This window comes from Condylura cristata, unplaced genomic scaffold, assembly GCF_000260355.1.
Source record: "Condylura cristata isolate star-nosed mole 26May11 unplaced genomic scaffold, ConCri1.0 scaffold00002, whole genome shotgun sequence".
Taxonomy (NCBI): domain Eukaryota; kingdom Metazoa; phylum Chordata; class Mammalia; order Eulipotyphla; family Talpidae; genus Condylura; species Condylura cristata.
Window position 1 is genome coordinate 79,172,363 of NW_004567103.1, and position 16,879 is coordinate 79,189,241.

The following is a 16,879-nucleotide window of genomic DNA, read 5'->3' on the forward strand; positions in this document are numbered from 1 at the left end:
GCAGCAGGGAGACAAGGAGAGGTCTGCTGCACCATGTGGGTCAGCTGGGGATTGAACTTGTACTGCAGTGGCTGCCGAGAGCTTCATAGTACTGAAACTAAGACTTAACCCTCTGCACTACCAGGTAGGCTCCTCCATGTTTTTGTAAAGAAAGTTTTACTGGAACAGAACCATGTCCTTTTATTTCCATATTGACTATGGCTGCTACAGAATGGCTCCCAAAGTTGAACATAGCACTCTCTGGAGCTTTACAGCTTACTAATCCTGGGATGTAGTATAACAGAGAGAGGCGTTCACGCGCTGCACACTCCCATCCCCTTGGAGTCCCAGGCTGTGACTGCCTATGTGGCCAAGGCAGGCCTCCCCCGCTTAGCTGAGCGGCAAGACTGAAGATAGCTGGCCTGTGCATGGTATTGGGAGGAAACCCATCTGAAAAGCAGCCTTCAGGATGCTGGCTGGTGTGATCTTGCCTCCACCTGAGGGACAATGCCCATTAGAGCCCACAGATGAGGTGGCCATAGAGATTATTAAAATAGGCAAGAGAAAGCACCATAGCAGAGTGCAAAGCCAGACACCACACCCCCAGAGGACAATGGCAGCCTGAGAATGGGCAGGTACTCACATTATGAGTCATCACCGTATTTAGGGCTTCAGGCTCTCCACTGGTGAGTGGCTGAAATGATAAACAGCAACAAACACCTCTTCTGAGTAAGAAAAAGGCTAGAAGCTGAGGGGATAGTTGTAGGAAGGAGTGAGGATAATGAATAATTCATCAACTGTGTATGAATAGAGAGCAGAAATGAAATTTTAAATTGTTTTTAAATGTCTGTTGGCAATACACACCAAGCCTAACTGTTTTTGAATGCGAAGAGCAACCCTCTAACTAGCTGTGACTGTTAAGACTTGTGAACCTGAAATCTGATCTGTACCAACTCAGGTTGACAGGGCTGATGATCTGAGTCCCTGAAGGCTCAAAGTTTTAGCAACAACTGGAGAAGTAGAATGATGATGGTGCTGGACACCACTCTACTCTGTCCCTGCGCCAGTTACCGGGGTATGAAGAGTTGCGAGGACTGGCTGAGCTGACACAGCCCTGTCATGCCAGGGAGGGGGCAATGCCAAGCCTGTCTCACTGCAGACGGGGTCTCGTGGGGTCCTGCAAAGCCAGAGTGCTGTCTGTCCCCAAGCAGAGGGGCACACAGACTGGTGCTGGGTGACTCAGATGAGTTGATTCCCTGCCTGAGCCTCAAGTACCCCTGTATGAGGGAGAGGAAGCCACCGATGGGTCTGGGCTATCTTCAGAGCCTACATCAAGCTCAGGGAGCCCAAGATGTTAGCTTTGAAGTTTGAGAAAACAAAAATATAAGAATCTCAACATGGCAATCTAATTTGGTAAGAGAAATCACCAATGGTGGGTTTTTTCCCCCCTTTCCTTGAGCCTGTTGTTGCTTCATGGAAATGCACACAAACTCACTGGGAGCTGATATCCTTTGTTCAAAGAGCCAGCTGGTCAGATGTGTCCCCTAAGAATGCTCTGCATGGCTAGGGTTTAATATAAAGCTTACACTGTGATCTTTTCTGTGCCTCCTTTAAGGATAAGACACATCCCCAGGAAGGAGGGGAGGGGGAAATGAGTAAACTGACACAAAGATCAGAGAAAACACTGAATGGGAAAGGGCCCAGGCAATTCCTGGAAACACCACTTTCCTAAATGCAGCAGAGGCCAGAGTTATAATCTGGTAATTCCTGTCTGGGGTGCTGCTGTCTACAACTACTGCCTTTTTTTTTTTTTTAAGATTTATTTTTGTTTATTTACACATACAAAAGCCTGGGCATGGGCCACAGATGTGGGGGTGGGTGAGAGGATTCATCAGAGACAGAACAGGTGGATCTACTGAAACACCCTGCTGAGGGGAACAATGGGCAAGACAGGAAAGGTCTGCTACACCTTATGGGTCAGCTCCCTGGTGGGGCATCAAACTCACTGTGGGCCTTTTATACCACAGAAGGGAGAGAGAAAACAGGGATGGAAATTTAAGAGACTCATGTGATGAACATTTAAAAAGTGTGTGCTCAGAGAACCAGGAAAAGAACAAGGGCCAATCCTGTTTAGCACCTGCTGTCTACTGGTTAGTCCCCTAGAAGTCTTTCCACTGTGTAAGTCCTAAGGGCCTCTGAGGGTCTCACAGACTCCTTTAGGGTGTTACCTTTTCACCTCCGCCTGGCGCTCTCTCAGCTTTTAGGTTTTCGATTTCTTGCTGCAGCCTTGTCATCTCCTCCTTTAAAAGTGATATGAATGTTTACAAATCTGGACAGACTTATAACTGGACACAATTACTCCACTAATTTTCATTCTGTGCACACATGCTAGAAAAGTCCACTAGCAATTAGTAATCAGCAACCAGTAACCCTGACTCCCAATTTTTAGCCTTGGAAAAATGTGAGTTGGGGGGCAGGTTACGGAGGGCTTTATATTTCTAAAGGGCCACAGTGAGGCACACAGTGATTACTGGGACATGATATGAGCATAGTCTAGAGCCTCCCTAGTTCCAAATGGCCTTCTTGGCTTCCTCTCTTCGCAAGGTGTCCTTCCTAGAGCTCACTAACCATCTCCTCTACTTGCTAATCTTGCCCAGCTTTAAGGAAAATACTGCTTCTGGATGGTTCTTGTGCCGTAGCAGCCTCTCCTCAGCTGGGGCTCACACAGAACTTTCCAGATCACTTGTGCACGCATCACCCCACCATTACATCATGTGTTCCCCAGAAAGCAGGAACTGAGGCATGAACAGGATCCTGGTTTCATATGATTTTATTCTTTTTATATTGCTCTTTTAACTGCACTTATAAAATGAAAAATATTGTTAGACTATGCTCTCAAATTGAGGGGTTGCACAGATAGCTACTAACCTAATTTACAGCTGACACCTAAGAGGGTCCCCACCACAGCACTCTACCCACCTTGCACAACTGACACATAGCTGCTGGGTGAATCAACTCTTCCATTGGATGGGATGACCCAGCAGGACAACAGGGATTTTACCAAAGTCCCAGTTTAAAGTCTATCTGCCCACACTTGGCAAACTTACTCGACAATGTGCTTTAAACTCCTGTTCCTGGCTTTTCAGATTCTCATTCATGGCCACAAGTGCTCTCAAGTTCTGCAGGATACTGAAGAGAAAAAGACCATAAAATGGCACACTGCAATTTTATGATTACAATGAAAACCAAGTCCCCAGCTAGAAAAGACTACCTTTTGCCTCTCTCAAGAGTGTCTAATGGGGTCTTCACAGATGTAATGGCTACTGTTTAATTGATACTCTCTTCATTTATGACCCATCAGGCAACAACCAAACAAACATGACAAATCTCAGAGTTAAAATGTCAACTGCAGAAACATCACTGATTTTCAAGAGTACAAGATATACTCAATGATTTCAGCTAGTTAATAACATTCAGAGCATAGATAATACATTAATTACATGTTTAATTTCCATTTTGAAAAGGAAACAAGCTGTGTGAATCAGTAAAAACATTAATTTGAAAATAATAATGTGAAGTAGCTGATGGTACTTTGCTCCACATCATGAAAGAAGGATTCCCAGGTAAGAAATCAGATAATCTGTAGTAACATTTTTGCTTAAAATGTCTATCAAACTCAGAACTGCTTAGTCTGTGCCTGAAACTTTTTATGATTTCACATCTCCTGCAAATGAATGACACCTAGGTGCTCTTACCATCCATCCAGTTTGTTCCTGGCTTTTCAGATTAATGCTAAATATAAATGCTTCTTGTATTTAATTTAAATGTCTAAGTCAATTAATTTTTAAATGGAAAAAAAACAATCATGCATCTGTATCTTAGCAAAAACTGCAACTTTTGTCCTGAGGAGACATGGCTAAAATGTATGCTATTAAAAAACTGGCACCAATGGTTAACTCCAGGGGTGAAGGGAGGGTGGGGTAGGAGGGACACATTTCATCCTATTTTGTACTGTGAATGCACTACTTTCCCTATCTGCTGCCCCCCATTTTTTTTTCCGTTTTAGTGATTAAAACTTTATTTTTATTTATTTATTTATTTTTTTATTTTTACATCATTTTGTATATATTTTTTTCCATTTCAATTGTAATCCCCGTGGGTTTCCCCCATTTTTTTAAAGGTTTATTTATTTATTTATTTATACAGAATTGGGGTACAGGCCAGAGGTTCAGAGGTGGTGAGAGGATTCACCAGATACAGAGCAGGGAGCAGAACAGGCAGAGCAACGAGGTACACTGCTGAGGGGAGCAGCGGCCGGGCCAGGAGAGGTCTGCCACGCCATGTGGTCACCTCCGAGGTGGGGGATCAAGCTTGCACTAAGGCAGCTGTGGCCAGCGTGTAGTACTGCTTCCTAACCCTTTGCGCCACCAGGGAGGGCCTGCCGCCCCCCCCCCCCCATTTTAAAAAACAAAAAGGTTGAAAAAAAAAAAAACCAAACATCCCAAAACCATGATCTTCCTGCTTCTGCCGCTGAGGGAGGAAAGAAGAGGCTGTTAACTCAGGGCAGCCGGGCGGGTCATATCCTGGGTCAGTATGGGAAACTGACCTTGCAGGGTCAGAAGCATGACCCTGGGCTCTTCATTTCTGTGCCCAAAGAAATTAAACCAACAGGTACTGGCAAAGTTGCTTTCTTCAAAGAGAAATAAAAACAACCTGAAACTCTCACCTTGGGTCAGCTTTGGATTCTATCTTCTCGAGGGCTGCTTGTTCTTGGTCCAGTTTCTCACTGTAACTCTTCAGCTGCAAAGGAACAAAGGTCTCGTTATGGACACTTGATAATAGAGAAGAGCAAGTACTTCCGTTCTCCTCCCCCTAATGCCCACCTGCACCCCCATTCTGACAGGTGGCCAAGCAAACTGAGTTTGGTGGCACACTGAAAAACAGGTGGACAGGAGAAATAGAATGGGAATGGCACCTTGTTGTGCAAGGGTGAGATGGTTCACTTTGTCCAGTTCTTGCCTTGAATAGGTAAGAAAGTTGAGGCCTAGAGGTGAAGCCCACTACGTCTTTAGGGGCCTGATCTTTTGTATTACATCAAACCAAGCTTCTTTATCAGCTGCTCAGTACTAGATTTTAAACAGCTTCCCACTTGACTGCCAGCACGGGAACCCTGGCATGGGTTCTTGGCCTTGCTCATCAGAAAACAAGGCTGATAACTATGTTGCTAGGGCTATTGTATAGATTCAACAGACTAATCCAAGAAATGTGCTTAGAGCTCACCCAGCACATGCTAATTCTGGCTACTAATATTATTTGTGTGTAGAAAGATTATTCCTTAATCTTGACTTAAACTATATTCTCTCCTTTCTAGCACATGAAAGGGCCTCAACTAATACTCGATTTAGTGTTCAGCATAAAAAGTGACTTGATAGCTACTGAGCAGTTATATCCTAAGGCAAATGAATTATCGTAGGACATTGATAGCCAGACATTTTGCCTTTAGTCTCTTTCAGACTGTTATATGAAGTCCAATCCATGATGTGGCAAATTTCATGTTGGGGACTCAGTAACACTGCAAGTAAGACAGCAGCAGGGACTGAATTCCAGGTATTTACCATCTAATACATAAGCAGTGCTGTCCCAGAACAATATAAACAAAGCTGATCTGTCCAAATGCTACACAAGCATCTCTATGAAGAATTTTTTAAAAAGTCACTAATTCTTATGTCTGACTTTTTTAATGTTGAATATAACTGAAGAGACTAGCTCATGTCAGAATTACTTACTCTGAAGGCAGAGTAAACTAAGTGTTTACTTACTCTGAAGGCAAAGTAAACTAAGTGTTACATATTGCTCTAGAGGTTGGAATTTTAAATGGTTAAATTCCAGTTGAAATAAAAAAAAAAATAGGGCAAGAATAGGGCCTGCCTTGGTTCCAGAAATGTCTCTGAACATCAGTCCTGCTTCTACAGGATTCACAAGTACTCAGCAGGGCTCTGGTATGGAAGTCTTGTGGAGAGCAGCTGCAGCCCCAGTGCCAAAAACCAAAATTACAGGAGGGGCTTTTCCGATCCTGCTGACGATAAGACAGCTTTCTATAGAAACCAACAGAAACACCGAAATGCCCCTCATGAGACAGCTGGCATGAGAGGTATTTGTTTTCCTTGCTCAGTTTCCTAGGCAACCAGAAGTGGGAGGTAAATAATATAATACTGATGTGAGCTGACACACTTGCAACCAGAGTTAGAAAATGGATCCGTGGTTCAGAATATACTAACAACCTCTTCCTCTTCCTGAAACTCTTTCCCCCATTTCACCTAGGAGATAATCTGCAATTGTGAACAACAAATAACAGCCCTCCAGATCCTCAGGGACTTGCCCCTGTGAATTGAACCCACTGCAGATTTAAAATACTTATGCACAGACTTTTCTTCTCACTATTCTCCAGACAGTACAATATAACCCCTTTTTACATAGTATTTAAATGTACTAGGTATTACAAGAATCTAGAAAGTATTTTAAGTATACCAGAGATGTGTGCAGGTCACCTACTAGTCCCGTTTTTGATAAGGGACTTTAGCAGCTGAAGATCTGATTTCCTGGGGGATCCTAAAACTGAGGAATCACCAAATATCACTCAGTGGTTTTTCTCATCTTAGAAAAAGAAACTTTCTTACTCTCAAGAAAGTCAGTATTTCCGCCCTAGCCTACCACGTGATGCTTGAAGAGCAGTGGACAGTTTCTGTGCAGCACCATTCCTATTCCTCTGTGTGGCTCCCTGTCCTCTCCCTCAGGAGAGGTGCTTGACCAGGGCAGCCCACAGAGCTGTCTCCCACCCAAATCACTGATGGTATAGACACCCAACCGCACGGTCATAAACTACCACATGGCTGACTGAGTCCCCAGATGGACCTGAGCCCTGAAAAGGGAACCAAGATGCTTCCTCACAGATGGATGATTCATGGTGTAGTGACAGCAAAGAAGGTCAAAAGCGATTCAGAACAAAGCATAGTAGGAAGGAAAATCTGCTCACCTCTGTCAGTGTTTTCTTGGTTTCGTTGTATCTGGCTTGCAAGCTGGAATGACTTGTCTGAAGCTGTATATGAAGAGATAAAAAATATCTGCTCTCACTTGATTTTCACAACAACACAGATGTGGGTAGTATCTCCATTGTATAAAGGAGAATGTGGAAGCTCAGAAATACTTACATTGGTGTAAGTGTGGAGCTTTAGAAAGGTTACCAACAATAAATGAAGGAACAAAACACATTAGCATCAACTATGTGTGATATACTTGGTATTTGGGTGTAAATCCTACAACTAAATGCTTACAGTCAATGGAAGACATTATTCTTACTACAAAAGAGGAAACAGACTCAGAGGGGTTAAGTTACTTGACTGAAGTTTCATAATAATATGAATTGAGAAATGATACCCATAATAACTGACACACCAGGATTCAAGTTCAGGTTTGGCTTTTCTGTGTGCCTACAATCAATTCAGTTAACCAACTTGCCTATTCATAGGACATTGACTATGTCAGTACTCACAATTCTAGCTCAGACTATGACTGGTTGGCAAACAGAGTTAGACAGAGGAAGGACTAAGGACTTCAATACTATGAAAAAGAATTATCATTACTATTCAGAGTTCCATAGTTGTAAACTTACATTTCAAAAACGTCATTTCCCAGTCCTTTACTGAAGAGGGGCCTCCTTGTGCTATGTGTGAACTTCCAGAAATCTAAAAACATTCTATTGGAAGCTCAATGGAATCATACAATTCTACTTTTAAAAAGGGGGGAGAGCAGAAAACCACCATCAGATTCTCTGGTTATTTCCAACCTACAAATTAACAATTAGTTTTATCATATCTCTCAATGATTATTTGATTATAATCCTTAAACCTCTAAGCAATTTAGTAAAAAGTTGTGCCTCCTTCACAAATCATTACTCCTAATGTCGTGTTTCTAGTTACCAGTCTTCATGACTGATAAATAGTTACCTTCCAACAAGGACTACCAGGAAGACAAGTGAAGCAGAAAGTAGACATGATAAAGGAGTGAAGCACGTGGCCACCAGCTTCTCCTGCTCAAAGGGAGTTGTCTGTGCAGTGAGGACTGCTAATAATCTGTGTGACTGGTAGATGGGAATATTCCTAGAGAAAATTGGTTTTTCTCTTGATACTCTTGTGATTGAGCTCCTGAAGTTGAAACTGGTGGTGGTGGTGGGGTGGGGGTAGGAGAGTAGAGCACTGGAAAAACCTACAGACACAAATAGAGGACAGGTCAGGGGACAGGTTGGGAAGAACCCACTCATCCATGAAGAGAAAGCAGGTTAAATAAATTTTAAGGTATATGTATACTTTGTCGCACTGTGAAGTCATTAGAAAGAATGAAATAGATTTGCAACGTTTGTGAAAATGATGTTGGTTTTTAAACCTTCACGAAATATTCTTCTCTAGGCTTATGAGAACTATTTTAAGCTCTTGTTCCTTCCATTGGCATAAAATGTGGTTCACAGAAAGGGCATTTCTATTTCTATTTGCATTTTATCCTTGATGCAATCTCTTTATGTATATTTTTATCATCATCTGGGATCCATAACTCACTGTAATATGGGACCCTGGGCAAATCTCTGCCACTTTACCTCATTCTCCTCATCCAGGTGGCCCAGCTACATACCTGTCAGGGATGACTATAGATTCTGGTCATCTTTATTCTAACCATCACAATAATGGTAGTTGTCCTTTACTATGCAGTATGCCAGAAAAATAATAGGCTATTGGCAAACACAGGTTCTGAACCAATTGCAAAACAGTCTTGAGAGAAGATTATTCTTTTAGATGGAGTAAGAATATGCCAGGATTGCCACTGGAACATGATTCAGCTTTCCTTCTACCTAGTGAAGACAGAAGGTATAGCAAACATCTACACATGCCGAGACACTGGGGCTCCTGAGGTCTGTAATATCCTCAAAACTATCCTCTCTCAAAAGACAAAGATATGTGAAGAAGCCTCATCTTTGACTCATTTTGATTGTGATGTACTCCTTTTTGAAACAGTATCTTTCATATTCTTGTCACTGGCAAGGGTCAAGAGGGAGATGATACTTTGAGAATTAAAATGTCCAGACAAATTATCAATCAAAAAGCAAACTACAGTCTCTGTATCCTTGCTTGGTATGTTTGGTTTTGGCCCAACAAATTCCAGTAGAGAAATTCAAACAAAGCAATGACTGAGCAAGATCATTTGATATATTTATAATTCTTTTATATGAGGGACTTGAAAGGATGACAATTGTACCAATTCAAAATGTCAAGTGATACCAAATTTTGGAAATCAATTGTTATAGGACTCTTGGTGATTTGTTTTTAAGAAAACTATATTCATTTCCATAATCGTTCCTAAATGTATTTTTCTTATTAATTAAATTTCATTGACAGTATAGCTGAAGCATTTAACATTTTTTAATCTTCTAATCACTATTCCCGAATGAAACTTCAGTTTCTTATGTCAATTTCCAAGGGCAAATATATGAAGCATTTTTTGAAACAGTCTCACTCATCACCATGTATTACAGAATACCACTGTCTAAAACTCTCTTATGAAATGATATGGTTTCTTCCATTTTTCCTGTTACAACTAGTCAAAACCATTAAAAGCTTATGCTCAGGCTAATAGGTCAGCTTTCTATTCTTGCTCATGCCCAAGTATCTTGCATTCCCACAGCAAACAGAATGGTGTTTGAAACATGCAACACTGGTCATGCTTCTCTCCTACTTAAACCCTCCAACAGTTTTTACTCCTGAACATGACTTTGTCTAATAATACTCTACTAACCAGCTTCCTTACTCATGACAACAGCTACACAACAGAAACTGGACAAGGCCAATCCTATCCCAGGTCTGAGTGCATGTTGTTTTCTAAGTCCCCGCCCAGGCCTCCCACGTAGTCTTCCTGCCCAGCCAAAATCTACTCAGTCCTCTGTGACACAAGGTCAGGTCTCCCTATCACTTACTGTCTCAGCTACCTAGACTAGTTCTTCTAATACTATCACAGTGGTAACTGAACAATGACACGTGTGACATTACTGCTTTAAAATCTCTGAGAGCTGGGATCAATAACTTGTTCTGCATTCATCCCCACAATTTAGTTGTGTCTTGCACATAGTAGTCTTAGTAAATAGTGTGAATCAATAAGGGCTATTGTTGCTTTGTGATCACCTTCTAGAACAGAGATTGGCAGGCTACTTCTGCAAAATGTTTTAGGTTTTGTTGGCCATGTAGTCTCTGCTGTGACTACCTAACTCTGCCACTGGAACGTGAAAGCTGCCACAGAAAACATGTCAACAAATGGATGAGTCTGTATTCCAGTAAACACATGACAAAAATGGAGGTGACTAGATTAGCCCCAGGATCATAGCATCCCAGGCCCTCTTCGGGAGGCACCTTGACCTTTCTATTCTGTCCCCAATTTTTCCCTTCCTGAAGAATAGACATTTAATTGAGTCAAATTATCAAAAGAAACACAAACCTCTTCTAGATGTTTAGTTTTTTGCAGAATCTGTTTGTTCAAGGAGATGACTTTCCGTCGATGGAGCTGGGAGGTTCCTAGTTTTTCTGGACTGTCTTCAGTTGACAGCTCAGACTGCTATGGGAAACAGAGAGGGAAAAACCAAGTAATTTAATTAGTCCACTCGGTTCATGTAAGACAATGACCTGGCTTAGGCTGGGCAGTCAGAGACAATTAAGCCAGTACAGCCAGTGAGTATTGAGGAAAAACCCAGGTGCAAAAAAAGATTCAGACAGAATGCTCATAGACCCTATCAACAGACCAAATCCCTCCCAGAGGCATGGGAATATGTAACTGTGGTTACAGCATGTAGCTAGTAGGGTACCATCCAAGGGTCATAAACAGGAAAAACATGGTCATTTTAAATCATCATGACACCATTTGAGACTTATTAAGAATGATGAGTTGATTCATTTTCATTCACGTATAATATATGGTTAAAAAGTATAATCATTACAGCACTTATAATGAAAAAAAAAAAAAAAGCAACAACCACCTCCCAACATTATTTCTCCACATCTATTTTTTTTTTATTTTTTTTTAAAGATTTATTTATTTGTGCATACAGAACTGGGGTACAGGCCAGAGGCTCAGGGGCGGCGAGAGGCTTCACCAGAGACAGAATGGGGAGGAGAACAGGCAGATCGAGGAAATACACTGCTGAGGGGAGCAGCGGGCGGGTCAGGAGAGGTCTGCCACGCCATGTGGTCACCTCCGGGGCAGGTGGGAATCGAACTCATGCGGAAGTGGCTTTAGATTCTCAGTGCTGTGCTCTAACCCGCTGCGCCACCAGGGAGGGCCTCTCCACATCTACTTTTACCATGTCTTATTTCTGTTTTTTTTTCTGGTACTCACAGATGATATATCTGGGAGAGGTAAAAGTTGCTAGGAGGCCACTAGGAAATGCCTGAAAACTGTGTGAGAAGGAATTTGAAAAGGGTTGGTGAGGACATAGATACTGTCAGAACTGGGAATAAGGGGGTGATTTTCTATTGGGGGTGGTGAGGTGGCTGTAACATTACTAAGAAACCAAGTAAAAAAAGGAAGCAGCTTGATATATACTCCAGTTACAAACATTTGCCTTATGAACCCTTGTGAAACTTCAAGAAAAACAAGAAGATTGACTCTGTTGTAACATGTGCACTTAAAATACATCTTGGTGATTGTAGATTGCTTTATTAACTGGTCAGATACCTATCATAGCCACATTCCTTTTTTTACTGGCTGATCCTAATTTCAGGATAGTTTGATTTTAAACCCAAGAGAAAAAACTAGTTGGGCATTTGATTTTTGCAATAAGTCTTCACAGTGACCACATATTTGAAAGACAGATTTGCTGAGGAGGTAAATAGATAGGAAAGTGAGGAGGAGGAGAAATAAAAATGTACAGCCACCATTTATTCTGGTGAAGGTTTTCCCTAAGCAAGTCAGCAGCATTACTAACAGATGACGACTTCTTTTTGCTTAACAACAGCCAGCAGGATGTGCCTGCAGAAAATGGTAAGAGACACCTTTTTTTTCTGTCCATAGACTGGTAGACCATAAAGGAATTAGAAAAACTAAACATTTGGTATTATAACACAGCTGGCCATGAAAAAGTTAACTAACATATTCAAGCTTATTTGGATTTCAAATTATTTTTAAAAGTACAATTAACTTTGTACATAAGGTATTTATAATTTAAAGTCTGAGGAACTAAAAATATGAGAGTATGAGAAAAAGAGGAAAGGAAAGATCATTCTCTTTAGATTTTCAAATAATTTGTCAGAAACAGAATTGCCATTAATTAATTTCCTTAAGTGTGATGGCACCAACCCAAATTGTATTATTTGGTCACTACTGTCTTCTATATATTTAGCAATACTTCTTATACTTACTTTCAGATTTGTGTTTTAACATTTAAGGTTCCTTGACAATGATTTCCAAAGTGTTACTGGCATATCCTCAAGAGCATTTTACTTTAGAGCACAATCACATATATTTTCTATCTCACGATTTACTGTTATCTAAAACACAATTACCTCCCCAGTCACTAGAAATACCTCCTTATTATATCTCTATTGGTGGTCAGGATTATCTGAGTCCCTCAACCTTTTCCAGCTGCCTTTCTGGCTTTGGCAATATACACCAAGGAATTCACGCCTCGCTCACCTCCCAGCTTTCAAGGGTAAGTGCACACCTGTTTAGGTTCATTCCACATCTTTGGTATGAGTTGGGTAGGGTGATATCTCCAACTCTTGGTGGCTTCTTCTACTGGTTTAGCTGCTTTTCATTATCCCAAAGTAATGAAAACTGCATTTGCATCCAGCATCCACACTCTCCATCTGTATACTAAGCTCATTTGACTTTGTTTTAAAACTGACTTTCATCTCTTCAAATCTGCTTTGCAGGAAAGCCAATAGCTATTTTACCTGGAAAGAGTTTCCAGGCTGACAGTTTATCTCTTTCTCATTCTTTTCCTAATATCATTCACCCTCTCACTATCACAATTAAAATTTTTGCCACCTGGTCTCTCAAGATTTTTTCAGGGAGGGTCTTTAGTGTCAATTCCTTTTCATAATACTAAGATATCATATTTTTTCCTCCCATTATTTTATAGCGAAAATTTCAGATGTCACATGTGAAATCACTGCTCTGATGTTAAAATGTAATATACTTGTTATTTGTAAATGATCAACACACAAACCATTGGGAGCGCAGTAATTTTTTTTTTATTTAATATAATAGTTTATTTTTACATAATTTTGTGCCTTTTTCCATTTCAGTTGTAATCCCCATGGGATTCCCATCACCAAATCACCATAGTCCAGTGCACTTCCCCCCACCCGATTTTTGATGGGAGCTCAATAGTTTTTAAAAGCTCTCAAAGGGTCCTGAAACAAAATTTTGAGAACCACTGTTACAAGGAGTCTGGCTCTCTTGGGAATCTATTCATTGACTGGGACAGCCTCATTAGCACTGAGTTCTAAGCAATGGAGTGGACCTACCCATCAACTATATTGAGAGGGAAAAGTTCTTTTTGATTCCATTCTTTCACTAGCCAGCTGATTCAGAGCACATACAGAGAGCAAATGCTCACAAGAATCTTGAAGTCTCTACATTTACTATTATATCTGTATAATGAAAAATGTTTCAAGCAAATATGAGCTTTCAAAATCCTTTCTTTTATTGCTTTATTTTATTTCTCATTGCTTTGTGGAGTCACTTAAATTCACACCTGCAAAGAAATGTATAATAATATCAGGATTGTAAGTGCCATTTCCATATTTGACATTTCTCCAGTCCAACTCAAAATGAGTAATATGCATATGAGCAGGCCAATAATATATATTTCTATCTGTTTGAGTCTGAAATGGTGCTACATAAACTTTTATTTTTAACATGAGACGTAATTTTGTACAGATAAAATTGTTTATCCTGGAGCTAAGCTGAAAAGAGTTCTTAATCTACTCAACAGAAAGCTGATTATTCTGTTTTATTAAATAACCTAAATTTTTCATTTCCTTCCAACACATTCCTCAAAGCCATGAGTACTGGGCAGTTGAGGTGGAAATAGGTCTTTAAAACAGTATGGCTCATCTGATAGTCTCTCCACTGACAGTCACATTAGGAAGGGAATTGAAGATGACCAAGTTGGCTCTTGAAGGGTAAGACAAAGGTTGAACAGATGGAAAATGGAGGTGGGGGGGCTTTATAGTAAAACCTGGACAGAAAAAAATGTAAACCCTCAGGGCATTTTAGCTTGATTTCTACTTAAAAAGTGCATCTCACAGAGTGCCAACCGTCTACAAATATTTCATTGTGTTTACATTGGAGCAAGGGCTTAAGTGCCAATCTAATTTTGTTCAACAATTTCAGATTAAAAACGTGCTTTCAAAACCACAGTGTGGATTAAGATGACTTCTAGTGCAGATTTAATGTTTTCTAACAACTGACAGATATTTGCAACTTCTATTCTTAGGGGAGTATGATTTAAATGTCACTCTAAAATATTATTCTGGTGCAAAATAGTTAATTCCTAAGAGAAACAAAAAAATCATTACACTTTGGCTATAACTATATACTTTTATAATGAAAGAGACCCAAAAGGTTATCTACATATCAATTTTCTTCCCAGTATAAGAACCTATTCCACCTCACCCCCTCCCAAATATAGTCACCAAGCTGTCAAACATAAAGGATGCCTGGCTCAGGAGGATGCCTGAAGTCCTCTACACTGAACAGACTGACTTGAGTTTCTGGCACCTTGGTGAATTATACCACTGAAAACAAACAAACAAACAAAAATAGACAATAAAAATACATATTTTTAAACACTGAACAAAATCTATGAGCTAGAAAGAATGTAAAACAAAGGCTGGAAGGTTAAATGTTAGTGAAAAGTGGGACTCCAGGAAGGTATGCGTACCCACTGAAGTCAATCTTTATTTTTGAAAGTATTGGCCAGGACTAGGTGGTCTCAAGCTTTGAATTTTACAATCCGACAACTGCTTTGCATCAACCTTGACACAGCTGTGAGAGGGGAAAATCTACAATGAGATTTTGATATGAGATTGATCCTCAGGCACATCTGCAATCAAAATTCACACATACTATCTGGATGGTCCAAAACCTACAAGTCAACACTGGTGTACAATGGACATGACCTGGGGTGTCAGTAAACTCTGGAAGGAGCCAGAGCAAATTGTATCTGGAAAAACAGAACTCTAGGCCTCAAAGAATTTCTATAGAAACATTTTGAAAGAATACAAGCTCACAGTCAAAAATCAAAACACACAAAGTGTCCTTAGCAAAAACATAGACAGATAGCAGAATGAGACCTGACAAGATTCGAACATACACATACTCATTCCTCTCCAGAACAACAGAGTTCAAGTGTTATCATTCTTTCACACAACAGTTCGATCAATCTTATCCAGAAACATCCACAACTCTTTCCTTTTCCTTTCTGTAATAAGATGTCAGTACCATTCACTGTACTGGCTGTTAGCTTCCAGATACATGTTAGCTCATAAGTGACCTTTTTGAGCATTTCCAACGGAATTTGAACACAGCAGACATGATGATCATCCACTTTTCCTCATCTATACTCTACTTTGATTAAATCAGCTACACAAACATTCTTTTCAATATTCTTGACTTCCACTGTCAAGAATAAATCACAAATTTCCACTGAAATTCTGTGAATTTCAAAAATCCATAATCATGAAAACCTTGCTGAGTCTGAGTCTAAGACACACAAATGTGTGTCTCAAGGTATCCTTGCCTGGGATGCACTTAATATTTAGGAGGTGTGAACAAGACCCCAAACCTCCCACTTTTACCCTTATGAACTGTCAGTTTAGCTGGCATCCTCACCTGATACAACTGGTACGGGTACAACCAATTCTTCTGAAGTAAATAAATAGTTCATATTTTCAGGGTTAAAAAAATGAGTTTATGTTAAGAGCTCATAATGTTGATCTAGGGTATTTTTGAAAGTTTACTTTTTTGCAATATACCAGCCACCTTTTCTTTTCTAGCTGCAAATTTAATTCAGATTTAACAAAGCTAATTTTTATGTCTTTATCCAAATGGATAAACACCCTGGAGGGTGTAGGCTGTACTATGTGGCTTGAAACCGGCTCACAATTCATTAGTCAATTCCATTCTTCACCCTGTTGTTACTGTGTATTGCATAACCTAGTTGCTAATAATTTACAAAGCAGTTTGGAAATGCATGCATATTTAATGCCATTCTCAGACTTATATAGACTACCTTAATCTCTAAATTCTGATTGCAGTTATAAATCTCTCTCCACAGCTTTGTGTAGTTCAAATAATCTTTACTCAGGCCCTATGAAGTGTGTGACACAGTAATTGCTACTGGGGATGTGGATGAATAAAACTTAACTCTGGACCTTCACAGTATTATCAGTTAAAACCAACTCACTCATAAATAAGGGTGTTGTATCCTCAACATTCTCTTCAAGCCTAAATTGTGCCAGAGAGGAAGAGAGTTTTGAATGCTCTTCTTGTTCCTCCTTTTCTCTGCTTTCCTTCCTTTAACAAATGCTTATGAAAACCCCATTATGTTAGGCACTGGGGCTATATAGTCATCCCAGCCCTTGCTCATAGCAAACATTAGTTCTGGCAGACATAGACAAATGAAATGGTGCTTCCTTAGCAGTGCTTTGAAGGAGACAGGCAGGAGTTGATTCCAAATCAACAAGAGCCTATCTGAGGAAGAGAAACATTTTTTTTTTTTATTAAAAAGTTTATTTTTACATCATTTTTCACATTTTTTTTTTCATCTCAATTGTAATCCCCACGGGTTTCCCATCACCAA

General features: G+C 40.1%; 1 protein-coding gene across 2 annotated transcripts in view; it reads right to left on the reverse strand.

The window, feature by feature from the left end:
* The window catches only part of CCDC93 (coiled-coil domain containing 93), an 85,484-nt gene that overhangs the window by 21,901 nt on the left and 46,704 nt on the right, over window positions 1–16,879 (reverse strand). For both annotated transcript variants that reach the window (XM_012728032.1, XM_004674710.2), the window contains exons 12-17: window positions 10,513–10,629; window positions 7,013–7,075; window positions 4,706–4,779; window positions 3,087–3,168; window positions 2,208–2,279; window positions 623–673 (exon numbers count right to left, since the gene is read on the reverse strand). In XM_012728032.1, coding sequence (XP_012583486.1) covers window positions 623–673; window positions 2,208–2,279; window positions 3,087–3,168; window positions 4,706–4,779; window positions 7,013–7,075; window positions 10,513–10,629 — 459 coding nt within the window. The remainder of the gene's footprint in view (window positions 1–622; window positions 674–2,207; window positions 2,280–3,086; window positions 3,169–4,705; window positions 4,780–7,012; window positions 7,076–10,512; window positions 10,630–16,879) is intronic.